Source organism: Erythrolamprus reginae, chromosome 13, assembly GCF_031021105.1.
Source record: "Erythrolamprus reginae isolate rEryReg1 chromosome 13, rEryReg1.hap1, whole genome shotgun sequence".
Lineage (NCBI taxonomy): Eukaryota > Metazoa > Chordata > Lepidosauria > Squamata > Dipsadidae > Erythrolamprus > Erythrolamprus reginae.
The window spans coordinates 12081585-12107876 of record NC_091962.1 but is presented as its reverse complement, the minus strand read 5'-3'; the positions used below and the strand labels follow the sequence as shown (position 1 = coordinate 12107876).

Here is a 26292-nt window from a genome sequence, read left to right as displayed (position 1 = left end):
CACGGAGGTGGGGGGAGAATGGCGTTGCTGTGATCGGCTGGAATCTCCGCAAGGGAAAGGAACCGCAGCTATCCTCGGTTAGGGAAGGAGACCAACTCTGATAATGCCCCCCCCCCCCCGCCTCACCCACCCCGACAAACCAGCATGGGTGTTTGGGGGCTCAACCTGGCAAGTCTGTAATTTTGGGGGGGTTACCCATGAGCTGGAAAAGCAGAGACGTTGCAACACAGGTAAGTCCTCAAGTTACGACCCCAAATTTACGTTGCTGAGGGAGATACTCCTTATTTCCTTTCCTTGTTGTTAAGTGAGTCGTGGAGTTGTTAAGTGAGGCTTTTTTCGCCAAAGGGGGGGTGGCATGAACCTAGAACACCTTGTCCGTCATAAATATGAACTAGTTGCCAAGCATTGGCCAAGATCTTGCTTCATTCTCACCGCCACCATCTACGCAATATTGTCCCGTCGCAGCTATTATCAACAATACTCTCTTGTAATCCTCTTCGCTTCATTCTCACTGCCACCATCTACTCAATATTGTCCCGTCGCAGCCATTATCAATAGTACTCTCTTGTAATCCTCTTCCCTTCATTCTCACCGCCACTATCTACTTAAAATTGTCCTGCCACAGCTATTATGCATGATACTCTCTTGTAATCCTTTTCACTTCGTTCTTACTGCCACCATCTCCCCAATATTGTCCCGTCGCAGCTATTATCAACGATACTCTCTTGTAATCCTCTTCATTCTCACCGTCACCATCTACCCAATATTTTCTCGACACAGCTATTATCCATGATACTCTCTTATCATCCTCTTAGCTTCATTCCCACCGCCACCATCTCCCCAATATTGTCCCAACATGGTATTATCAATGATCCTCTCTTGTAATCCTCTTCACTTCATTCTCACTGCCACCATCTCCCCAATATTGTCCCGTCGCAGCTATCATCAATGATACTCTCTTGTCATCCTCTTTGCTTCAGTCTCACCACCACAATCTCCCCGATATTGCTCCTCTTTCCTCTGCCCTCCTCCCTAAACATTTTGCAATTTTTTTTCCTTTCAAGGAATGAGGTGGGGAGCCGGGAGTGGGAAAACGAGGACCCTCGTTTCTAAAACAGATTTATTGTTTGGCTCAGTCACCGATGATCCCGGATTCAGCCGGAGGGACCACCAAATTTAAAAACACAGTTTAAAAAAAACAAAAAAACAAGAATATCGGGAAGTTTGCTTTCTTCACAGAAGATAAAATAACGGAGCCGTCCGTCAAGAGGATCGTTCTCATCGAGAACTGAAAGCGCGGGGAGGCTGACACGGTCCAGAGGGCAGTTTTTTGGGGTGCGTGGGGGGAGCAACGTTCACCCAAAAGAGGAAATTTTGGGGTGGGGTACACAAAGCCAACCTCCTCTATTTAAGCAGCACGGTTTTAAGTCATCGGAGTTTGCCGACGGAGTAACAGGGAGAAATCTCCTCTCTTTGGCGTAGGGTCCTGGAGAGATCATTTTCGGCTAAAATCTGGATATTTTTGTCGACGTGGGGAAGCCAACTCGGCAGTGGTGGGGGTCTCCATCCGGACACGGAGGCAGAAAGCACAGCTTTGACATCCGGTGGGAAGGCGACGCAAAACGCCTGGAGGGAAAGATCGGAGAAAGAGGGATTGTTACGAGAGCACAAGGCAGCGAGATTTTCAGACACGGACATTTGACCCGGGCTGAGCAGGGGACGTGACGGTTTTCAAAGACTCATTCTAATTTATTTTTTTTTGAGAGCCCCAAACTCAGCATTTGAAAAGATCACGAAGAAAATTCAGCCGGGATTTTCCGTTTCGCTTTTCCCCGTGGGGGGAATTTTAGCGATCTACACCCTTCTCGGACGCGAGGTTCGCACTCCGCATGCCATTATTTTGCAACGAAGAGCCAATTTGAGATCCAACCCAGCCCGCAATTAATCCTTGTCCTCCCCCTGCTTTCCAATCTCCCCCATTTTAATTCCCTCCCCTTTTTGGGGTGGGGGTACGTTTACACGTTCGCTTCCTCCCTGCAGAAAATGGATTGTGTATCTGTACAACTTTCTCGCAAAATACACTTTTCTTAACCAAACTCTCGCCAGGCGGGGGAAGGCAGTCAGAACCCCCATTTCCAAGGCAGTACAGCTATACACACAGCTAGTCCTCAACATATAGAGGGGCTACCTCTAAAGAGTGTTCAGAAACTTCAGATCGTGCAGAATGTGTCTGTGAGAGCAATCATGGGCCTTCCCAGATACGCCTATGTTTGGTCCTCCGCGGCCTGCACTGGCTACCGATCAGTTTCCGGTCACAATTCAAGGTATTGGTAATTACCTATAAAGCCCTTCATGGTATCGGACCAGAATACCTACGGGACCGCCTTCTGCCGCACGAATCCCAGCAGCCAATTAGGTCCCACAGAGTTGGCCTTCTCCGGGTCCCGTCGACTAAACAATGTCGTCTGGCGGGCCCCAGGGGAAGAGCCTTCTCTGTGGGGGCCCCAGCCTTCTGGAATCAACTCCCTCCGGAGATTCGGACTGCCCCCACCCTCCTGGCTTCCCGTAAAATACTCTGTCGCCAGGTGTGGGGGAATTAATGACCCCCCTTTTTCTAACTCTTGTATTATGACTAGTTAGATTATTTATTATTATTATTATTATTATTATTATTATTATTATTATTATTATTATTTATTAGATTTGTATGCCGCCCCTCTCTGTAGACTTTAATGTATTTTAAATTAGTTTTTTAAAATTTTTAAATATTAATTTGTAGTATATATATAAAATTTATTTACGGTCAAAGACCATCAATATAATATTAATAATAATTAAAAGGAAAAAGAACAGGAAAGTATTGTATTTTTGTTATGTTGTGAGCCGGCCCGAGTCTTCAGAAAGGGGTGACATACAAATCTAATTAATAATAATAATAATAATAATAATAATAATAATAATAATAACAATAACAACACCAGTAGCAATAACAGCAACAACAATAATAATAATAATAATAATAATAATTATTCCTATGTTGGCTCCAGCATGCGTGCGTGCGCTGGTCAGCTGATTTTCGGCCTTGCGAAAGGCCGTTTCGCCTGCCTGACGCTTCAGGGAAACTTCCCGAAGCCCCGGAGGCAAATTAAAAAAAGTCCCAACGGAGAAACCGGAAGTTCGAAAAAACACACTTCCTGTTTGCTGCTGTGCTGTAGTTTTGCACTTGGGAGGGTTCAGGGAAGCTTCCCGAAGCCCCGGAGTGCAAAAAACAGCCCAACGGGCAAACAGGAAGTGCGTTTTTCCAAACTTCCGGTTTGCTTTTGGGGGGCATTTTTTTTCCACGTCCCAGGTATCTGCGGTGACAGGGGGGGGGGAGATTGTGCGTAGGCACGCGGACCAAAAAAGCTTCGCCACCACCCGCCTATATAAAACCTACCCGCCAATCAATTTTCTCTCCCCCCTCGGTTTGCAAGAAGCAAAGTTGCAGGGCCAAACCCCGGCAGAGAAATACATATTTTGTCAAGCCATTTACAAAATAAAAAAAGGAATTTACTTTTGCATTTAACAAAAAAAATACCCCCAAGCCCACCCATCCCCAGGTGGGACGAACGCAGGCCGCCTGGCAAAGGGGGAAGCGAATGAATTTGCTCCGCGCTCTTAATATGTATAGATATTTTCGCCCCGATTCTCCCGGCTATCGTTTCTCAAAGGCCGTCCTTTGCTGACAACGGCGCTCTCCTTTTTTTTCCACTCCTCCCCTCCTTCGTATTGACTTCTGACATTTTCATGGCTGCCTGATTTGATTTCGACAGATTATCCAATTTGTTTTGTAATTTTCTGCTTTCTTCCTTGCCACTCGGCTGGCCTTTGCCGCGGCCCGGCGGGCGACGTCGGCCATTTTGCGATGAGCTCAATTTCTTTTGGTTTGTTTTTTTTCTTGCTGTTTTTAAGATCTGCCCTTTTTTTTTAATGTCTGAATTCCAAAAGGTTAGGCGGAACCTGCGCAGCAATGGTAGCGCATGTTACAGGGGCGTTTACTTAGTAACTCCCTGGTTCCGCGGCAGTTCCGGGTTATGACGGTGCCGAAATTGCCAATCGATAGATCAATTATCAGAGTTGTAAGGGACCTTGGAGGTTCTCTATGGCAAGGTCCAGTGCTTCGGCATAAACAAACATCCACCTGTTAGGGATGCTACTCCCCCCTCCAACTCGGGGCTGGACTAAACGACCTCCAAGGACCCCCCTCTCATTATTCCACCCCTTTTACCCAAGACTTACGCTCTCGTCGAAAATCCTCCAGGGTGTGAATTGGGAGCGGAGAGGATCATCTCGGATTCAAAGTAGCGTTCCTTATTTGGGATTTGGCTACCTGTCCATCCCAAAAGTCAGCCCTTGTGGTCAAACTGAAGGAGAATTGAGGAGGGGGGAGTGTCCGGCAAAGTCTAAAGTGCCAAGCGATCGGTCAGCATCTTCGCGGCGGGGAATAACAGTGGGGTGGAGGAGAAATTCTTCCGCCAGCGCTCCTTAACCGCCCCGAGTCTTTTGGGGTGAGGCACGCGGTCCGAATTCCCGGCAGTCAAAGCCAGAGAAAGGGCACCACCAGGAGAGACAGCCAAGCGACGCCAAGCCGGATCGGGGCAGAGCTGTGTCCACGAATGACCACTGCTTCTAGAGGTAGGGGGGAGAAAAGAGACAGAAAGGAGTGTGAACACAGGAGTGTGTAACGCACACACCACAATAATTGAGAATTGAATTTCAGGTCGTCCTCGATTTATGACAGTGGCCGTCGGAAGTGACGACGGCGACTGAGAAAAGGGATATTTCCCCACGCTTCTCGCCATTAGCAAAATAATTACTTATTCACACGACGACTTAATTCGTACGCCGTTTGGTTTTCTGCATTTCAAACGCAGAGATTTCCCCCCAAAACTCACTTTCTGGACTGCCTCTCGCTCGGGGCTGAGATTTGGGGGGCTCCGTCGCGGGGTCTGCAGCTGGAAAGGAAAGAGGAACGAGGCAGTGATCACCCGGTGGTCCCCTTTCCCTCTTGTCCCCCGTGCAGAGTCTCAATAAATGCACATCAACCAACCCCAGAGGGACAAACCGAAAGATTTCACATTTCTAAAACAGTTCTGCATTAAGCGGAATCCTCACCAATCTAGCCTCCTGGTCCGAGGTGATTTAGACTACAAGCCCCATCATCCCCAGGCGACCAGGGCATTAAGGGAAGCGGTGGAGGTGGTCCTCGACTTACGACGTTTCCTTTAATGACCGTTCCCATTTATGACGGTGCTGGGAAAAAACCCAACTTACGATTGGTTCTCCCACTTACATCTGTAATCCCAATTGGTAGAACTTCCCAACCAAGTTGGATTCGCTTCACGACTGCACGATTCATCCTGGTTTGTTTTCACAAGACCCACAATAGCGTACACCCACAACCTGGGCGGACAGACCAAACTTACTGGTGGTGGCTTTACAGCAAACCGAAACGCGTAGCTTCAAACACTGGCCAAGACTCTCCGGTGAAGGGATAGCTGTCGGAACGAAAAACGAACCATGAATGGTGGTTAGAAGGCCTAACATCCAAGTTAACCAAGCAAAATCAACCAGATGCATTTATTTTCATTCTCGTTTGGTCCTAAACACCAAACTGGAAAATAGGCTCAAGATACAGAAGGATCTGGACAGACTTCAACATTGGGCGCTATCAAACAGAATGAACTAAGGAGGAATTTCCTGACAGTTAGCACAATTAATCAGTGGAACAGCCTGCCACCAGAAGTTGTGAATGCTCCAACATTGGTAGTTTTTAAGAAGCTGCTGGACAATCATCTGTCTGAAGTAGTGTAGGGTTTCCTGCCTAAGCAGGAGGTTCGACTAGAAGACCTCCAAGGTCCCTTCCAACTCTGTTATTATTATCATAATAACCTCCAAGGACCCTTCCAACCTACTCTATTCTATTCTACTCTAAATCATCTGTTATAAGTCGAGGACTACCTATAGAAACAAATATCCAATATAATATCCAAGTTTGCACCCCTTTTTTTTTTTCAATCAATAGATTAATCAATTCAACTGTAGTTGATTAAGTGGGCACACATTCCAGACAGGTTGATTCCTGAAAAAGGCCATGTGTGTGTGTGTGTATATGTAGATTGTTCTGAGTTCGGGTTTTGCCCCGTGTAATATTTTGAGTGTCTATGCGACGTTTTGGTGAAATCACATTCACCATCATCAGGCTGAAGTTATAAGCTTCGTGCTGCTGTAAATATAGTTTAAATATGTAAACTATATTTACAGCAGCACGAAGCTTATAACTTCAGCCTGATGATGGTGAATGTGATTTCACTGAAACGTCGCATAGACACTCAAAATATTACACGGGGCAAAACCCGAACTCAGAACAATCTACATACATATACCCGTGAAAATCTACGAAAACAAATATATATATATATATATATATATATATATATATATATATGTTTTCGTAAATTTTCACGGGTATATGTATGTAGATTGTTCTGAGTTCGGGTTTTGACCCGTGTAATGTTTTGCATGTCTATGCGACGTTTCGGCGAAATCACATTCACCATCATCAGGCTGGAGTTCCAATCTTTGTGTTTTTGCAAATGAATATTAGCAACTGACATTTCTTCTTAGCATGTAGTGTGGGGGTGGAGATTTGCTTTGAATGTAGCAAATAGATTGGGTGACTATGCTTCCGTGATCTGATTGGTTGGTGTAATCATGGTTATAGAAGGAATGGCATGAAGATTATGAAGTGTTTTGTTTAAGTCTGATTTCCAAATATAAAATTCTAAAATCATAATAATTAAAGGATTGACATATTGATTATAATGAAGTGTTTATTTTGTTTAGGGCTGGTTTCCAAATCTCTGGCAGGCGCGAGGTATCATCCCTTTTATTTAAACAAAAAGATCTTTTTTCAATTTCGATAGCTTCTAGAGAGATTCTTTTATATAAATTCTCTGTTTTGTGGAGTAATTTAGTTTTTTCAAAGTCAATTTCGTGCCCTGTTCTTTTAATGTGCTGGACAAGGGAGGAGGTCTTCTCCTGTTTCTTGACTGCATTCATATGTTCTGCCATGCGCTGGCTCACTCTTCGGTTAGTTTGTCCAATGTATGTGGCTGCACATGTTTTGCAAGGGATTTCATAGATTCCTTGGTATTCTAATTGGATTTTATCTTTGGGGCTCCTTAGGATATTAGATATTTTTTGGTTAGTGCAAAATGAGGTTTTGATGTTATGTTTTTGTAGAATTTTACTAATTTTATCCGTGGTGCCTTTGATGTAAGGAAGGATGGTGGTGCCATTGTCCTGTTCTTGATCTTGTTTTTTGGGGGGTGTCTCTTTATTGATTAGGTTTGTTATTGTTTTCTCTTTGAATCCATTAGAAATTAGTACATCTTTGAGTTTGTTCAATTCAGTTTTTAAGTGCTCATGGTCAGCTAAGCGTTTGGTTCTGGTGATGAGAGTTTTGGCCACTGAGGTGATTTGTGCGGGGTGGTGGTGTGAGTGTGCATTTAGATAACGGTTGGTATGGGTTTTCTTTTGGTAGATAGTATGTCCTAGGCTGCCATTGGGTTTTTTATAGACCAGTACATCTAGAAAGGGAAGTTGATCATTGATTTCTGTTTCCATAGTAAACTGTATTTTGGGGTGTAGGCTGTTGAGATGAGTGAGGAAATTGTCTAGTTTTTCTTTACCATGTGGCCAAATTACAAAGGTATCATCAACATATCTCAGCCAAAGTTTGGGTTTGTATTTGGCTTGCTCTAAAGCATTATTTTCGAAATCTTCCATATAGAGGTTGGCTATGACAGGTGATAGAGGTGATCCCATGGGGGCTCCCTCTATTTGTTTATATCTTTGTTCATTATAGATGAAGTATGTATTGGTCAGGCAGTGGTTGGTAAGGTCTAGGATATATTTGGGGGGTTTGTGTTTGTCTTGGATAGCTGTCAAGGCTTCTGTAATAGGTATTTGTGTGAACAGGGACACGACATCGAAACTTACAAGTAGGTCATCGGGTTGTAGGTTTTGTTTTTTAATTATTTGTATAAAGTGGGATGAATTTTGAACATATGAGGTAATAGTTTCTGTATATGGTTGAAGGTATTTGGCTAAAAATTTGGCAAGGTTTTGTAGAGGGGAGCCTATAGAACTGACTATTGGCCTGAGAGGTATTCCTTCTTTGTGTATTTTTGGAAGGCCATAGAGTTTTGGACATATGGAAGATTTTTCTCTGGGGATGATTTTTTGCTGGATTTCTTCGCTGATGGGAGAGGCCTTGATTTTAGATTTGGTGGTTTTTTCTAGGTAGGTGGTAGGATCTGTGCTTAGGAGTTTGTAGGCCGGGTTTTTTAGTAGATTTTTCATTTTTTCCTTGTATTCTGCTGTGTTCATTACTATAGTGGAGTTTCCTTTATCAGCTGGGAGGATTATTATATCCTGGTTTTTCTTTAGATTGATAAGTGCCTCTCTTTCTTCCTGCTGTATGTTGCTTTTTGGAGGTTTACTAGAGCACAGAATATTAGTGACTTGGAGTCTGATTTTGTTAGCAGTATCTGGGTTGATTTTATGTAAAGTTGTTTCAATTCCACATATGATATTTTCAGTTGGTATTCGTCTTGGAGTTATTGCAAAATTAAATCCTTTTGAAAGAATATTGGTTTCTGTAGTGGTGAGTATCTTGTCTGATATGTTATGTACTGTTTTGGTCATAAGTTGTTGTGGAGGGCTGGGTTTTTGCTGTACCTCTAGTATTTGGAGTTTCTTATTATGTGTGTCTGTTTTGTATTGGGTTTCTGTTTCTGCCCTCCAGATTGATATTTGTTTGAATTTATCCCAGAGTAAAGGGTGTATTTGGTTACTGATTTTGAGGTGAAGAGAGAGTAGGCTTTTGTTGATTTCATCAAGTATGAATCTTTTTTTGTGGAGTTCATTTCTGATTAGGGCTAATTCAGTTCTTTTTAGGATCCTCTCTATGGTTGGGGTTTTTGGGTGGAATTTTAGTTGGAAGTATTTGGGAATTATTTTTTTGTCCCTGCAGTTGCGTAGGAATGTGAGATCACATAAGATGGAGGCTTTTCTGACTTCAAGTTTTTCATAGGTCCTAGTCAGTAGGAAAGTGTCCTCCCCGTAGAGGCAAGATATTTGTTTTCGTAAATTTTCACGGGTATATGTATGTAGATTGTTCTGAGTTCGGGTTTTGCCCTGTGTAATGTTTTGCATGTCTATGCGACGTTTCGGCGAAATCACATTCACCATCATCAGGCTGGAGTTCCAATCTGATGATGGTGAATGTGATTTCGCCGAAACGTCGCATAGACATGCAAAACATTACACAGGGCAAAACCCGAACTCAGAACAATCTACATATATATATATATATATATATATATATATATATATATATATATATATATACACACACATATATATATACATACATACATACATACATACATACATACATACATATACACATACATATATATACACTGCTCAAAACTATAAAGGCAACACTTAAACAACCATATAACTCCAAGTAAATCAAACTTCTGTGAAATCAAACTGTCCACTTAGGAAGCAACACTGATTGACAGTCAATTTCACCTGCTGTTGTGCAAATGGAATAGTTGTGCAAATGAAATATTCAACGAGAATATTTCATTCATTCAGACCTAGGATGGGTTATTTGAGTGTTCCCTTTATTTTTTTTTGAGCAAAGCATATGCACATACAGTGGTACCTCTACTTACGAACTTAATTCGTTCCGTGACCAGGTTCTTAAGTAGAAAAGTTTGTAAGTAGAAGCCATTTTCCCCATAGGAATCTATGTAAAAGCAAATAATGTGTGCAAACCCCTTAGGAAAGAAATAAAAGCTCGGAATTTGGAGGAGGAAGAGGAGGAGGATAGTTGCTGTCCAGAGTGAAGGGAACGTTTCTTTTCTCTGGGCGCTGGCAGAAGTTTATTCCCTCTCCAAGCGCCCAGAGAAAGGAAAATGCTTTGTTCGCTCTGGGCTGCCAAAGCCTCCTTAAGCGCCACCGAAAGGCTCCTCTGGCAGCCCAGAAAAGCCTGAGATGGCCGGGATTAAAGGGGGAATGGCAGGAAACTGGCTGGGCCTTCATGCCGCTCTCAAATTTCCTGGGACATTTTTCCGGGCTCGGGTTCTTAAGTAGAAAATGGTTCTTAAGAAGAGGCAAAAAAAAATCTTGAACACCCGGTTCTTATCTAGAAAAGTTCTTTAAGTATAGGCGTTCTTAAGTAGAGGCATCACTGTTTTGAATGCGCCCATGGCATTCAGAGGGCATCAAAATGCAGGTTGCAGCTATGACAATTTTTACGTCCCCCTCCTCATTTTCTGCATTCCAAGCAGGCGGAGGATCAAGCGAGTTCTCCTAACAGGCGTGTTTATTTCAATAAATCCATCGCAAAAGGCATGGCGGTGGAGGCCAGCCGACAGTAGCGTGACGTTCTTGGCATGCATGTGTTCTGTTTTTTAAAACTTTTTTTACATTTTTAATTTGAGCGCAGCGAATCAGGGAGAGAGGACAACATTTTGATCAGACGGAATAGGATAAAATTCCAAAACTGGGCAGTTTTTTTTGCAAAACGGAGAAACGGCGGTTTAAAATCTGGGCTGATGACAGATGAAAAAAAAAACCCCAAACTAGCATCCGAGTGGGATGCTTTGGAAATCAATCCTGGTTTCTCAATCCAACCTACCCTGCCAGGTTGTCGTTGTTGCCAGACTAAAAGGGATGGCAGATTTATCCTGTCCTAAATCCGGAGTTTAGGAACAGTCGTCTAAGACTCCAGGGAAGAATAGAAGAAACGATGTGTAATTGCATGAATCCTGCCGACTTGAAATCACAATTTAACTTGGTTTAATTCTCCTCCCCCCTCCCTTCCTTGGGGTTGGACTAGAAGACCTCCAAGGTCCCTTCCAGCTCTGATATTCTGTTATTTTGCAATTATTTTCTCTCTCCTTCTCTTAATAATAACAATAATAATAATTTATTAGATTTGTATGCCGCCCCTCTCTGAGGACTCGGAGCGGCTCACAAGCAAAAAATCGTATACAAATCCAATATTAAAACAGTTTTAAAAACCCTTATTAAAAAAACAATCATACAACCCAAGCAAACCACGCATAAAACGAAACAGCTAAGGGTATATTAATTTTCCCATGCCTGGCGACATAATTTTAAGGTCCCTCCCAGCTCTGATATTCTGTTATTTTGCTATTCTTTTCTCTCTCCTTCTCTTAATAATAACTAATAATAATAATAATAATTTATTAGATTTGTATGCCGCCCCTCTCTGAGGACTCGGAGCGGCTCACAACAAGCAAAACATCGTATACAAATCCAATATTAAAACAGTTTTAAAAACCCTTATTAAAAAACAATCATACAACCCAAGCAAACCATGCATAAAACGAAAGAGCTAAGGGTATATTAATTTCCCCATGCCTGGCGACCTATTTTTAAGGTCCCTCCCAGCTCTGATATTCTGTTATTTTGCTATTCTTTTCTCTCTCCTTCTCTTCTTTCGGGTTGGAGTAGAAGACCTCCAAGATCCCTTCCAGCTCTGATGTTCTTTTGTTTTGCTATTTTTTTCCTCTCCTTCTCCTCTCTTCTTTCAGGTTGGACTAGAAGACCTCTAAGGTCCCTTCCAGCTCTGATATTCTTTGGTTTTGCTATTCTTTTCCCTCTCCTTCTCCTCTCTTATTTCGGGTTGGAGTGGAAGGCCTCCAAGATCCCTTCCAACTCTGATATTCTTTTGTTTTGCTATTCTTTTTCCTCTCCTTCTCCTCTCTTCTTTCGGGTTGGAGTAGAAGACCTCCAAGATCCCTTCGAGCTCTGATATTCTTTTGTTTTGCTATTCTTTTCCCTCTCCTTCTCCTCTCTTCTTTCAGGTTGGACTAGAAGACCTCTAAGGTCCCTTCCAGCTCTGATATTCTTTTGTTTTGCTATTCTTTTTCCTCTCCCTCTCCTCTCTTCTTTCGGGTTGGAGTGGAAGGCCTCCAAGATCCCTTCCAACTCTGATATTCTTTTGTTTTGCTATTCTTTTCCCTCTCCTTCTCCTCTCTTCTTTCAGGTTGGACTAGAAGACCTCTAAGGTCCCTTCCAGCTCTGATATTCTTTTGTTTTGCTATTCTTTTTCCTCTCCCTCTCCTCTCTTCTTTCGGGTTGGAGTGGAAGGCCTCCAAGATCCCTTCCAGCTCTGATATTCTTTTGTTTTGCTATTCTTTTCCCTCTCCTTCTCCTCTCTTCTTTCAGGTTGGACTAGAAGACCTCTAAGGTCCCTTCCAGCTCTGATATTCTTTTGTTTTGCTATTCTTTTTCCTCTCCCTCTCCTCTCTTCTTTCGGGTTGGAGTGGAAGGCCTCCAAGATCCCTTCCAACTCTGATATTCTTTTGTTTTGCTATTCTTTTCCCTCTCCTTCTCCTCTCTTCTTTCGGGTTGGAATAGAAGACCTCCAAGATCCCTTCCAGCTCTGATATTCTTTTGTTTTGCTATTCTTTTCTCTCTCCTTCTCTGCTCAGCCTATATTTCATAAACATGAAATAAGTTTAAAAACTCCTTTAACTCACATATGTAGTAATATTCCCGACCGCTCTGGAACTCGATGCCCAGCGAAAATGGCGTAAACCTCTGGATTTTCTCCGAGAACCGGACGGCTCCGTAGGCGGCATACGGCCGGTTGCACTCCCAACGTTTGAAAGCCCCCGGCGTTTCGTAGCATCCGTGGTATCCCTCGGCGTTGACCATAAGCAGAGTGAAGGATTCTGGCTTTCCACTGACCAGCGGCCGGTCATAATGAGGACAATAGATATCCAGGTAGTCGTTGATGGAGACTTGAATGCCGTAGCCACCGTCGGAATTGAAGAACCTGGAAGCGGAAACGAGAGACGGCTTTGGACGAGGTCACCGGAATGAATTAAAAATAATAATAAATCCGTATTTTAAAGAGGATGGAGCAGTGACTCATACAGGGGAGCAACGGATAGATTCTTCCTCTCACTATTTAATCACCGTATCGACTTAATTCTCTCTTGAAACCACTGTTGAATTGGGAAAGCAACAGGTAGACTCCTCAAATTATCTACTCTTCCCTCTAAACAATAGAGCAGCAACTCATACAGGGAGGCAACGGGTAGTCTCTTCTTGCTGTTGTAACATGAGAGATTAAAAACAAGGGTGAGAGAATAATTGAAGTATGGGACAAGTTGTTATCAATGGATAGAAAAAAAGAGAAAAATGAGTCAGAGGAGTAGAAATTAAGGATCTGAAGAATGGAAATTGGATAAGTTTAGATATTTCAATAATCAACAATTAGGAATATATATATATATATCCATGATCGTTGATTATGAGCATCGTGAATTGCCATTTTGGTCTCTCATGCATATATACACTGCTCAAAAAAAATAAAGGGAACACTCAAATAACACATCCTAGATCTAAATGAATGAAATATTCTCATTGAATATTGAATTGAATTGAATTCTCATTGTTCTGTACAGTTGAACGTGAAATTGATTGTCAATCAGTGTTGCTTCCTAAGTGGACAGTTATGGTTTCACAAAAGTTTGATTTACTTGGAGTTACATTGTGTTGTTTAAGTGTTCCCTTTATATATACATATACACTGTTCAAAAAAAATAAAGGGAACACTTAAACAACACAATATAACTCCAAGTACATCAAACTTCTGTGAAATCAAACTGTCCACTTAGGAAGCGAGACTGATATTTGTTTATTTATTTATTTATTGGACTTGTATGCCGCCTCTCTCCGTAGACTCGGGGCGGCTAACAACAATGACAAAAACAGCATGTAACAATCCAATTAATAAAACAACTAAAAACCCTTATTATAAAACCAAACATACACACAAACATACCATGCATAACTTGTAATGGCCTAGGGGAAGGAATATCCTAACTCCCCCATGCCTGGCGACAAAGGTGGGTCTTGAGTAGTTTACGAAAGACAGGGAGGGTGGGGGTAGTTCTAATCTCCGTGGGGAGTTGGTTCCAGAGGGCCGGGGCCACCACAGAGAAGGCTCTTCCCCTGCGGCCCGCCAAACGACATTGTTTAGTTGATAGGACTCGGAGAAAGGCAACTCTGTGGGACCTTATCGTTCGCTGGGATTCGTGCGGTAGCAGGCGGTTCCGGAGGTAATCTGGTCCAATGCCATATAGGGCTTTAAAGGTCATGACCAACACTTTGAATTGTGACCGGAAACTGATCTGCAGCCAATGCAAGCCACGGAGTGTTGAATTATTTAATATTTGATATTGTTTATATTTGTAATGCATGATACACAATAATTGTATTCATGTCAATATGTAAAGAAACAGGGTGCTCACACTATGTCCAATGTTTTTAATATTTGTCTATAAAGAAAATCATTTTTTTAAAATAAAAATTAAACCACCGTAGCTCCTATGGTCTGTTTATTTCTTGCCTGCAATTTTTTTTTTCCGCCAGGGAAAAAATTACAGGTGAGTTCCCAGCCTAGTATTTTCAGGTGTGGCCCGGGAATTGACACACCGGCTTTTTGAAGAAGGATGCACAAACCACAATTGTGCAAGACACGCCATTGTGGCGGAGATGTTTCAGGTGGTTAAAAAATAAGACGGAGGCTGCCGCTAAATAATTAGATATGCCAACTGACCTGTTTGGATGTTGTGAAGTGGAAAAAATTAAGCATCACTTCCGGTGGTGCCGAGAAAAGAATTCACGACAATTTTTTCATTCGACTTTAATTTAGATATCCTCCAGTGTCCATTTAGTGACCGTTCCAAGTTACAACGGCACTATAAGGGAAACTTAGGATCGTGTTTCAGACTTACGACCATCGTAGCATCCCGATAGTCATGTGATTAAAATTCAGACACACACACAAACACACCCTGGCGACTGGTTCATAGTTACAACAGGTTGTGGTCCTGTGAGTTGGGGGTCTTTTTTACGACCTTTCTTGTTGCGGTTGTTGAAGCGAATCGCTGCAGTTGTTAAGTTAGCAACTCGGTCATTAATTTGAATTTGACGTTGCTTATCGGAAGGTCGCAAAAAAGGATTGATTAACTAGCCTAATTTTTGGAATATAAGACACACTTTTTTCCTCCTTAAAAGAGGATGATAATCCAGATGCATCTTATACTCTTATCTTGCAGGTTCTTTCATTGTTACTCTCTGCAAAGAATGTTTTCAAAATCCTAAGTCTTTGCAGGGTTTTTTTCATTGCTCCAACTTGCTCCAAGTAAGTTTCTTTCCAGCCCTAACCAGGTGCTAACAACGTTCCCAGCTCTTATCTTGCAGGTTCTTTCATTGTTACTCTCTGCAAAGAATGTTTTCAAAATCCTAAGTCTTTGCAGGGTTGTTTTCATTGCTCTAACTTGCTCCAAGTAAGTTTCTTTCCAGCTCTAACCAGGTGCTAACAATGTTCCCAGCTCTTACCAAGTTGTAAGGTCTTTCACTGTTACTCTCTGTGAATAATGTTTTCCAAACCCTGTCTTTGTAGGTTTTTTTATTGTTCTACTTGCTCCAAATGTTTCTTTCTAGCGCTAACCAGGTGCTAACAATGTTCCCAGCTCTTACCCGGTTGTAAGGTCTTTCATTGTTACTGTCTGCAAAGAATGTTTTCCAATCCCTAAGTCTTTGCAGGTTTTTTTCATTGCTCTATTTGCTCAGAATTTTTTTCTTTCAAGCCCTAAAAATATTCTCAGATCTTACTGGCTTGCAAGCTCTTTCATCGTTACTCTCTCCAAATACAGTGGTGCCTCTACTTACGAACTGAATTCGTTCCATGACCAGGTTCTTAAGTAGAAAAGTTTGTAAGAAGAAGCTAATTTTTCTCATAGGAATCAATGTAAAAGCAAATAATGTGTGCGATTGGGGAAATCACAGGGAAGGTGGAGGCCCTGTTTCCTCCCAGGAGATTCCTAGAGAGGCCCCATGGAGGCTTCTCTCCACCTTTTCCAGCCCTATTTCCTCCCAGGAGATTCCTAGAGAGGCCCTACGGAGGCTTCTCTCCACCTTTTAAGGCCCTGTTTCCTCCCAGGAGATTCCTAGAGAGGCCCCATGGAGGCTTCTGCCCACCTTTTCCAGCCCTGTTTCCTCCCAGGAGATTCCTAGAGAGGCCCCACGGAGGCTTCTCTCCACCTTTTAAGGCCCTGTTTCCTCCCAGGAGATTCCTAGAGAGGCCCCATGGAGGCTTCTCCCTACGTTTTCCTGCCCTGTTTCCTCCCAGGAGATTCCCAGAGAGGCCCCACGGAGGCTTCTCTCCACCTTTTAAGGCCCTGTTTCCTCCCAGGAGATTCCTAGAGAGGCCCCACGGAGGCTTCTGCCCACCTTTTCCAGCCCTGTTTCCTCCCAGGAGATTCTTAGAGAGGCCCCACGGAGGCTTCTTCCTGCCTTTTCCGGTTACAGTTTTGGAGGCTCGGGTTCGTAAGTGGAAAATGGTTCTTGAGAAGAGGCAAAAAAATTCTTGAACAGAAAAGTTTGTAAGTAGAGGTACCACTGTATTTTTAAAGCCCTTAACCAGGGGATAAAATAATGTGCTGAAACTGACCAGACTAAGGACGCTGGCCAGATGAATACCTGGTAAGCAGATTCTTTTCCCTATTTTCCTCCCCAAAAACTGAGGCCCGTCTTATAGTCCAAAAAATACAGTAAATAAAATAAATAAATATGAGTTGGTTGTCCATTTTGATTCCCTGACCAGGGGATGCCACGACATCACGTCAGTAAGTGAGAAAAAAAAAAACCCTGGCCGTTTACAAGTTTTTATTTCAGGGCTGTTGTAACTTGGGACGGTTACTGAAGGAACCATTGTAAGTCAAGGACTACTGTATCAGAAAAAAACCAAAATCTACCTTTGGCTGGACTCGCTGGTGAACCAGAGGTCTTTAGTGTGGACAAAATGAATATTTCCCCCCAAATATTGACATACAGGGGACTTTTCAAGCTAGGAGAATGTTTTATTAGAAGGGATTAGCGGGCTAAAAATAAAGAAAACACCCTCCATGTATTTGCACGGAGAGAAAATTGTGTGCATAGGGATGGGGAAAAAAAATAGATTAACGGGACCCGAATTGCAACAGGCGGCCCTCGATTTGCAAGTTTTTGGAGTTAGGAGGACGGCACTTATTTTAAACAGGGCCGTTTTTCACACTTACGACTGTCGCTGGATCCCTGTGAATGAAATTCCCTGGCAACTGATTCGTGTTTACAACGGGTCACTGGGTTTTCACCCGTCGCGACCTTCCGATAAAAAAAATCAACCAGGAATCCAGATTCGCACAACGATCGCGTGACCTCACCAGCGGGGCAAAAGGAAGTGGCAAAAAAGTCAAGTTGTCTCGCTTAGCGACAGAAATGTTGGGGTCCGTCGCAGCTATAAGTCAAGGAATTCCCTGTATTTGGTAGGCTTGGCACCTGTCCTTCTAAGAGATGTTTCGGGATGGGACGTTCTCGTTTAGAATAGAAATTCTTTCTTGGCCAAGTGTGATTGGACACACAAAGGAATTTGTCTTTGGTGCAGCTGCTCTCAGTGTGCAATAGAAAAAAATATAGATTTGTCAAGAATCATGAGGTCTAACACTTAATGATTGTCACAGGGGTCAAAGAAGCAATCAGGAAACAATATTAATAAAAAACTTAGGATACAAATATACAAGCAATGTCGTCTGGCGGGACCCAGGGGAAGGGCCTTCTCTGTGGCAGCCCCAACTCTGATTGCCTTTCATAAACTCCTTAAAACCCACCTCTGCCGTCAGGCATGGGGGAATTGAGTCATCTCCCCCAGGCCTATATAGTTTATGCATGGTATGTTTGTGTGTATGTTTTGCTTTTGAAATAAGGGGTTTTTAGTTACTTTTAATATTAGATTTGTTGTACATTGTTTTATTATTGCTGTGAGCCGCCCCGAGTCTATGGAGAGGGGCGGCATACAAAGCTAATATATAAATTAATAAAATAAACAAGTTACAGTCATACAGTCCTAAGTGGGAGGAAAAGGATGATAGGAATGTTGAGAAAATACTAGTACAGATTTAGTAAATAGTTTGACAGTGTTGAGGGAATTATTTGTTTAGCAGAGTTCAGGAAAAAACCCTTATTGTGTCTAGTTGTTTTGGTGTGCAGGGCTCTGTAGCGATGTTTTGAGGGTCGGAGTTGCAACGGTTTGTGTCCAAGATCATGCGAGGGGTCACTAAATATTTTCACTGCCCTCTTTTTGACTCGGTCAGTATAGTGTTCCTCAGAGGGAGGCAAGTTGGCAGCATGGTCAAAGGTCAAATGGTCAAAGCAATGGAAACTGCAGTTTAATGTTTCCAAATGTAAAATAATGCACTTGGGGAAAAGGAATCCTCAATCTGAGTATTGTATTGGCAGTTCTGTGTTAGCAAAAACTTCAGAAGAGAAGGATTTAAGGGTCGTGATTTCTGACAGTCTGAAAATGGGTGAACAGTGCGGTCAGGCGGTAGGGAAAGCAAGTAGGATGCTTGGCTGCATAGCTAGAGGTATAACAAGCAGGAAGAGGGAGATTATGATCCCGCTGTATAGAGCGCTGGTGAGACCCCAGTTGGACTAATACTGTGTCCAGTTCTGGAGACCTCATCTACAAAAAGATATTGATCAAAGTGAACGGGTCCAAAGATGGGCTACAAGAATGGTGGAAGGTCTTAAGCATAAAACGTATCAGGAAAGACTTAATGAACTCAGTCTATATAGTCTGGAGGACAGAAGGAAAAGGGGGGACATGATCGAAGCATTTAAATATGTCAAAGGGTTAAATAAGGTTCAGGAGGGATGTGTTTATAATAGGAAAGTGAATACAAGAACAAGGGGACACAATCTGAAGTTAGTTGGGGGAAAGATCAAAAGCAACGTGAGAAAATATTATTTGACTGAAAGAGTAGTAGATCCTTGGAACAAACTTCCAGCAGACGTGGTTGATAAATCCACAGTCACTGAATTTAAACATGCCTGGGATAAACCTAGATCCATCCTAAGATAAAATTACAGAATATAGTATAAGGGCAGACTAGATGGACCATGAGGTCTTTTTCTGCCGTCAGTCTTCTATGTTTCTAATTGTTTTTAGGAAAACTTTAAATACAAAAAACGCCACCCATGTGACGCCTGGGCACGTGGTTTGAAGAACTCTGTTCTCATCCTGATAACTTTTTTGTTTTTTAATTTTTATTTCAAGGTTTTGCGGCTTGGCTGGCTTTCACCGAGCTTAACACCTTTCTAGCTTGCCAAAGGACCGGCGCCGGTGAGTTTAAACCCATCTCTTTCTCTCTCCTTCAGCAAAGTTTCTAATACTTCTTTCCCCACATTAAAACCAGCGTCGGCGTCACAAGACCTCAGTGAGTCAACCCAGCAAACCAGCCCAAACCAAGCGCCGATTCAAAAGGAGGGATTTTGCAACCTCAAAGGCGAAGTCCCAAAAAAACGCTAGCAAATTATAAGATCGTTTTCCGATGGAGGAGGAAGATGCGAGAACCGGGGATGTTTCGCCTCTTGAGACGAAACATTTTGGCTTCTCCTCTTCCCAATTTTAGGAATTCTGGCCCCCACACCCAAGGATCAAAGATTTAGGGATGGCGTTATAAAGAGGCGTGCAACTTGAAATGCTGTTGTACTTTCTAAGCCGCCAACATGTGGAATCTTGTAAAGGCGGCTTAAGCTTCAAAAGCCACTGTAAATATAAACGGAGAGACGGTGGATTTGATTCTCTAGAGAGAGAGAAAATAAAATAAATCATGGGATTTTCACAGGTAGATGCACCGAAAAAGCCCCAAATTGTATGTTGGCTACCTTAAAACTGTGATTTACAGGTTTAAAATTTGCTAAATGTTTTCTTTTACTATCTATCTATCTATCTATCTATCTATCTATCTATCTATCTATCTATCTATCTATCTATCCATCCATCCATCCATCCATTCATTTGTCCAATACACAAATACATAGGAAGAAAAATAGACATGTAGTAATATATATAAGGGTAAAGTGAACTTAGAGGAGAGGATATATGAAAGGAAGAGAATATATATGATAAGTGAGAGAAAGGAGAGACAATTGGACAAGGGACGAAAGGCACACCAGTGCACTTATGTACGCCCCTTACTGGCCTCTTAGGAACCTGGAGAGGTCAATCGTGGAGAGTCTAAGGGAGAAGTGTTGGGGGTTAGGGGTTGACACAATTGAGTTCCACGCTTCGATAACTCGATTGTTGAAATCATATTTTTTATTACTATTAGTTTTTTCTCATCATTCCTATCACCTATTTCCTCCCACTTAGGACTGTAGGACTGTAAATTGTTGCTTTTATCCTTGAGATTTTTATTAATATTGTTTCTTCATTGCTTGTTTGACCTCTAGGACAATCATTAAGTGTTGAGCCTCATGATTCTTGACAAATGTATATTTTCTTTTATGTACACTGAGAGCCTCTGCACCAAAGACAAATTCCTTGTGTGTCCAATCACACTTGGCCAATAAAGAATTCTATTCTATTTTCTTTTCTACTATTCTATTCTTCTTATTCCATTTTTTTATTCCATCCTTCTTATTCTATTCTTTGTTCTATTTTCTTTTCTATTCTTATTCCATTTTTTTATTCCATCCTTCTTATTCTATTCTTTGTTCTATTTTCTTTTCTATTCTTATTCCATTTTTCTTATTCTATTCTTATTCTATTCTTTGTTTTATTTTCTTTTCCATTCTATTCTTATTCCATCCTTCTTATTCTATTCTTTATTCTATCCTATCTTATTTCTATCTTATCCAATTCCTGTTACCCCAAACTGCTCATCAGAAAATATTATCAAATTTCAAGGACCGCCTGCAAGTCCCTTCCTTTTAGAATGTTGTAACCTTGAAGTGATGCTGAGTGGTCGTAGCTCAAGGACCACCTCCATGATCAAAAACAGCATCACTGAATTGCTCCTGGTGTAATTTTGATCCGTTTCGGTTTCCTCCATCTTCAAAGAGGAAATTTTGGGAGATGTCTACATGTATTTTAGTACGTTGGCCATCTTTAAAAGTCAACCAGGAGGGGTTTGTTTTCCTTGGTTGTGATAGGTGTCCGGTGCGATATTATTTTGGGAGGGGTTGTCGTCGGTTATGATGGGCAAGGCGTTGGTGGGACGTTGCCCAAAGTAAAAACCACTTTTTACCCTGTTTGAGACCAGATTATCTCCGGGACCGCCTTCTGCTGCACGAATCCCAGCGACCAGTTAGGTCCCACAGAGTGGGTCTTCTCCGGGTCCCGTCAACTAAACAATGTCACTTGGCTGGACCCAGGGGAAGAGCCTTCTCTGTGACGGCCCCGGCCCTCTGGAACCAACTCCCCCCAGAGATTAGAATTGCCCCCACCCTCCTTGCCTTTCGTAAGCTGCTTAAAACCCACATGGGGGAATTGAGATCCTCTTTCCCCCTGGGCCTTTACAATTTTATGCATGGTATGTCTGTACGTATGTTTGGTTTTATAATAAGGGTTTTTAACTGTTTTAGTATTGGATTATTATTATATGCTGTTTTATTGCTGTTGTTAGCCGCCCCGAGTCTGCGGAGAGGGGCGGCATACAAATCCAATAAATAAATAAATAATTTATTTATTTGGGATTCGCTGCACGTCAGATTTGCTGAGATTAAAAGTTTGAGCCTCACATTTCTGGAGCCAGACTGGGGAAGAGCACCCCCAAATCTGGAATCCAAGTGGACAGTGTCAAATATTGATTATTCCCCCCAAAAAAGTTTATTTTTTTTTATTTTTTATTTATTTATTTTGTCTAGTACACAATAATACACAATGAAGGTTATAGAGGATATAGCAGAGAAGAAATCTGTATAGTCTGGAGGACAGAAGGAAAAGGGGGGACATGATCGAAACATTTAAATATGTTAAAGGGTTAAATAAGGTCCAGGAGGGAAGTGTTTTTAATAGGAAAGTGAACACAAGAACAAGGGGACACAATCTGAAGTTAGTTGGGGGAATGATCAAAGGCAACATGAGAAAATATTATTTTACTGAAAGAGTAGTAGATCCTTGGAACAAACTTCCAGCAGACGTGGTTGGTAAATCCACAGTAACTGAATTTAAACATGCCTGGGATAAACATATATCCATTGTAAGATAAAATACAGGAAATAGTATAAGGGCAGACTAGATGGACCATGAGGTCTTTTTCTGCCGTCAGTCTTCTATGTTTCTATGTTTCTAAGAAATACGAGATATAGGAGAGACTATAGGACAGGGGACGGAAGGCACTCTAGTGCGCTTATGGACGCCCCTTACTGACCTCTTAGGAATCTGGAGAGGTCAACTGTGGACGGTCTAAGGGTAAAGTGTTGGGGGTGAGGGGATGACACTACGGAGTCCGGTAATGAGTTCCACGCTTCGACAACCCGATGACTAAAGTCATTTTTTTTTACAGTCAGGTTTGGAGCGGTTCATGTTAAGCTTGAATCTGTTGTGTGCTCTTGTGTTGTTGTGGTTGAAGCTGAAGTAGTCTTTGACAGGCAGGACATTGCAACATATGATCGTGTGGGCAGTACTTAAGAGTCTACGGAGAGGGGCGGCATACAAATCCAATAAATAAATAAAATAAATAAATCATGTTTAAGGCGTCGTAGTTCTAAGCTTCTTAAATGCACCCCATCCATTTTCCTTGGCAACTGACATATTCAAGAAGGTGGAAAAGTTTGTGGGTGGCAACAGCAGACTTTCCAAAGCTGGAAAGTTGATTTCTGATGCTCCTTTGCAAATCCAGAGCAGGAAGGATGGGGCACCCCCCTCCTCTCTACAAATGTCACTTTCCATCCTTTTCCTGCAAGCTCTAAAACCAGATTCCCAGCCGTCTCAAAGTCACATTGCGCTTGATGGCAAATAAACCGACTGAAAAAAACGGGGCGCCCTTTTGTTGAGCAGAAAAACCACATGTAAAATTTTTTGGCCTTTTTCTCATGCATTCCCAGTTTTGGGGTGCAAGAATTTGTATTTGTATTTATTAGATTTGTATGCCGCCCCTCTCCGAAGACTCGGGGCGGCGAACAACAATAAAAAAGACAATGTGAACAAATCTAATATTAAAAGACAATCTTAAAAACCCCAATTTAAAGAACCAATCATACATACAAGCATACCATGTATAAATTCTATAAGCCTAGGGGGAAGGGAAAATTTCAATTCCCCCATGCCTGACGACAGAGGTGGGTTTTAAGGAGCTTGCGAAAGGCAAGGAGGGTGGGGGCAACTCTAATATCTGGGTGGAGCTGGTTCCAGAGGGCCGGGGCCGCCACAGAGAAGGCTCTTCTCCTGGGTCCCACCAAACGACATTGCTTAGTCGACGGGACCAGGAGAAGGCCAACTCTGTGGGACCTAACCGGTCGCTGGGATTCGTGTGGCAGAAGGCGGTCCCGGAGATATTCTGGTCCGATGCCATGAAGGGCTTTATAGGTCATAATCAACACTTTGAATTGTGACCGGAAATTGATCAGCAACCAATGCAGACTGCGGAGTGTTGGTGTAAGAATATTTCTTAGGATTCCACTTTGGACGGAGGGGGAAATAATGGATCAGAATTATAAAACAGGGCTTGTAAACTTTGCAGTGCGATATTGCCAAGATTTTCTGCATTTTTTTTTGCATTTCCAAGCTAACCCTGGCAGGCTTTCTTTAAAAAGAAAAATATGGGGAAAACAATTGTAATTAAACTTAGGATCGTGGCATCGTTGCAGAGATGGAAGGAATGAATAAAATTGCTGTTTGGCCACAGACGTTCAAACTGAAAAAAGGGAGTTTTTACTGGTTATTGTTTTCTGGAAAGGAAAAATAACATTGTTCCCCAATTTATTTATTTTTTTGTTACATCCGATAACAATGTAGTTTTAACTTGGCTGTTCTGTTTGTCGGGAACCATGTTTCCATTTTAATATTTGCAAGCCCTTGCCATGGTTTTTATTCAAATGTCTCTTTTCTGTGGTTTGGAACCCTGTTTCCATTTTAATTCCGCCTGCTTTTAATGTTCCTGTTGTATCATTTTGAACCATGTTTCTGATTTAAACATTTGTGTCCTCCTTCGGGCTTACATTCTAAAGTTTTAAAGTTTGCATTCGATTCACAAGCTGCTTTGAGTGACAAATCCATGTGCCTAAATTAAAAAATAAAACCTAAATAAAATAAAAAAACCCCGGTATGAACATTGATGAAACATACAAACCATGGGATAGATGGTACAACTGGATTCAGGATAGAATAACCCAAAGAAACGATAAAAGACCCATATAAATTTAGATAATAACAACAAACAAATATTTACGTTTAACAAGACAATATCGATTTACTCTCCTATTTATCTTTTTAATGGCGAATGTAATCAATTAGAAATAGAATATTTGTATACTGAAATAGAAACGGGTAATGATCTGCATGTATACAATGAGATTTCTTTCTTTTTTTTTGCATTGGAAAAATTACCGTAAATAAACTTAAAAAAATTAAAATAAAAACCCCAAGACGTGTATTCGATTACTGCAACACTCTCTACATGGGGCTACCTCTGAAAAGTGTTCGGAAACTTCAGATCGTGCAGAACGCAGCCGCAAGAGCTATCGTGGGGCTTCCAAGATTCGCCCACGTTTCTGCAACACTCTGTGGCCTGCACTGGCTGCCGATCAGTTTCCGGTCACAATTCAAAGTGTTGGTCATGACCTTTAAAGCCCTACATGGCATTGGGCCAGATTACCTCCGGAACCGCCTGCTACCGCACGAATCCCAGCGACCGATAAGGTCCCACAGAGTTGGCCTTCTCCGGGTCTCGTCGACTAAACAATGTCGTTTGGCGGGCCCCAGGGGAAGAGCCTTCTCTGTGGCGGCCCCAGCCCTCTGGAACCAACTCCCCATGGAGATTAGAACTGCCCCCACCCTCCCTGTCTTTCGTAAACTACTCAAGACTCATTTATACCGCCAGGCATGGGGGAGTTGAGATAGCTCTTCCCACTACACCATTACAAGTCATGCATGGTATGTTTGGTTTTATAATAGGGGTTTTTAGTTGTTTTTATTATTGGATTGTACATGTTGTGTTTATTATTGTTGTTAGCCGCCCCGAGTCTGCGGAGAGGGGCGGCATACAAATCCAATAAATTATTATTAATTATTATTAACTGGATTCATAATAGAATAACCCAAAGAAACGATAAAAGACCCGTACAAATTTAGATAACAACAAACAAATATTTACATTTAACAAGACAATATCGATTTATTCTCCTATTTGTCTGTTCAATGGTGAATTTAATCAATTAGAAATAGAATATTTGTATACTGAAATAGAAACGGGTAATGATCTGCATGTATAGAATGAGATTTCTTTCTTTTTTTTATTGCATTGGAAAAATTAAATAAACTTTATAAAATAAAAACCCAAGTCGTGTATTTTCACCCTGTTGCAAAATTGTCCGCCCCTTCCCCGCACTTAGAAATCTAGCATCTCAGGGGAGAAAGCCAACGTTCTCATTTTTTTTTTCTTTGCAAGCTGCACATACAGTGATGCCTCATCTTACAAACTTTTCGAGATACAAACCCAGGGTTTAAGATTTTTTTGCCTCTTCTTACAAACTATTTTCACCTTACAAACCCACCGCCACCACTTGGATGCCCCCCCCTCCGGACTTCCGTTGCCAGCGAAGTGCCCGTTTTTGCACTGCTGGGATTCCCCCGAGGCTCCCCTCCATGGGAAACCCCACCTCCGGACTTCCGTGTTTTTATGATGCTGCAGGGGAATCCCAGCAGCACAAAAACAGGCACTTCGCTGGCAACGCAAGTCCAGAGGTGGGGTTTCCCAGAGAGGGGAGCCTCAGTGAAATTGCACCGTCACAAAAACACAAGAGGTCCGGAGGTGGGGTTTCGAGGACTTTGGTGTTTTTGCGATGCTGCGATTTCACTGATGCTCCCTTCGCTGGGAAACCCCACCTCCGGACTTCCGTTGCCAGTGAAGCGCCTGTTTTTGCGATGCTGGGATTCCCCTGCAGCATCGCAAAAACACAGAAGTCCGGAGGTGGGGTTTCCCATGGAGGGGAGCCTTGTGGGAATCCCAGCAGTGCAAAAACGGGCGCTTCGGCTGGCAAAAGGGGTGAATTTTGGGCTTGCGCGCATTAATCGCTTTTCCATTGATTCCTATGGAAAACATTGTTTCCTCTTACAAACTTTTCACCTTAAGAACCTCG

General features: G+C 42.2%; 1 protein-coding gene across 2 annotated transcripts in view; it reads right to left on the bottom strand.

Annotated features, from left to right (window-relative positions):
• Positions 1–1106: 1106 nt before the first annotated feature.
• EFNA4 (ephrin A4) overlaps positions 1107–26292 on the bottom strand; it is a 31960-nt gene continuing 6774 nt past the window's right edge. Inside the window, exons 2-6 of one of the 2 annotated variants that reach the window (XM_070766433.1) lie at positions 12633–12931; positions 5466–5537; positions 4935–4994; positions 4279–4668; positions 1107–1626 (exon numbers count right to left, since the gene is read on the bottom strand). In XM_070766433.1, the coding sequence (XP_070622534.1) occupies positions 4577–4668; positions 4935–4994; positions 5466–5537; positions 12633–12931 (523 nt within the window). In that variant the 3' untranslated portion in view covers positions 1107–1626; positions 4279–4576. The remainder of the gene's footprint in view (positions 1627–4278; positions 4669–4934; positions 4995–5465; positions 5538–12632; positions 12932–26292) is intronic. The other variant, XM_070766434.1, reaches the window with a different exon arrangement.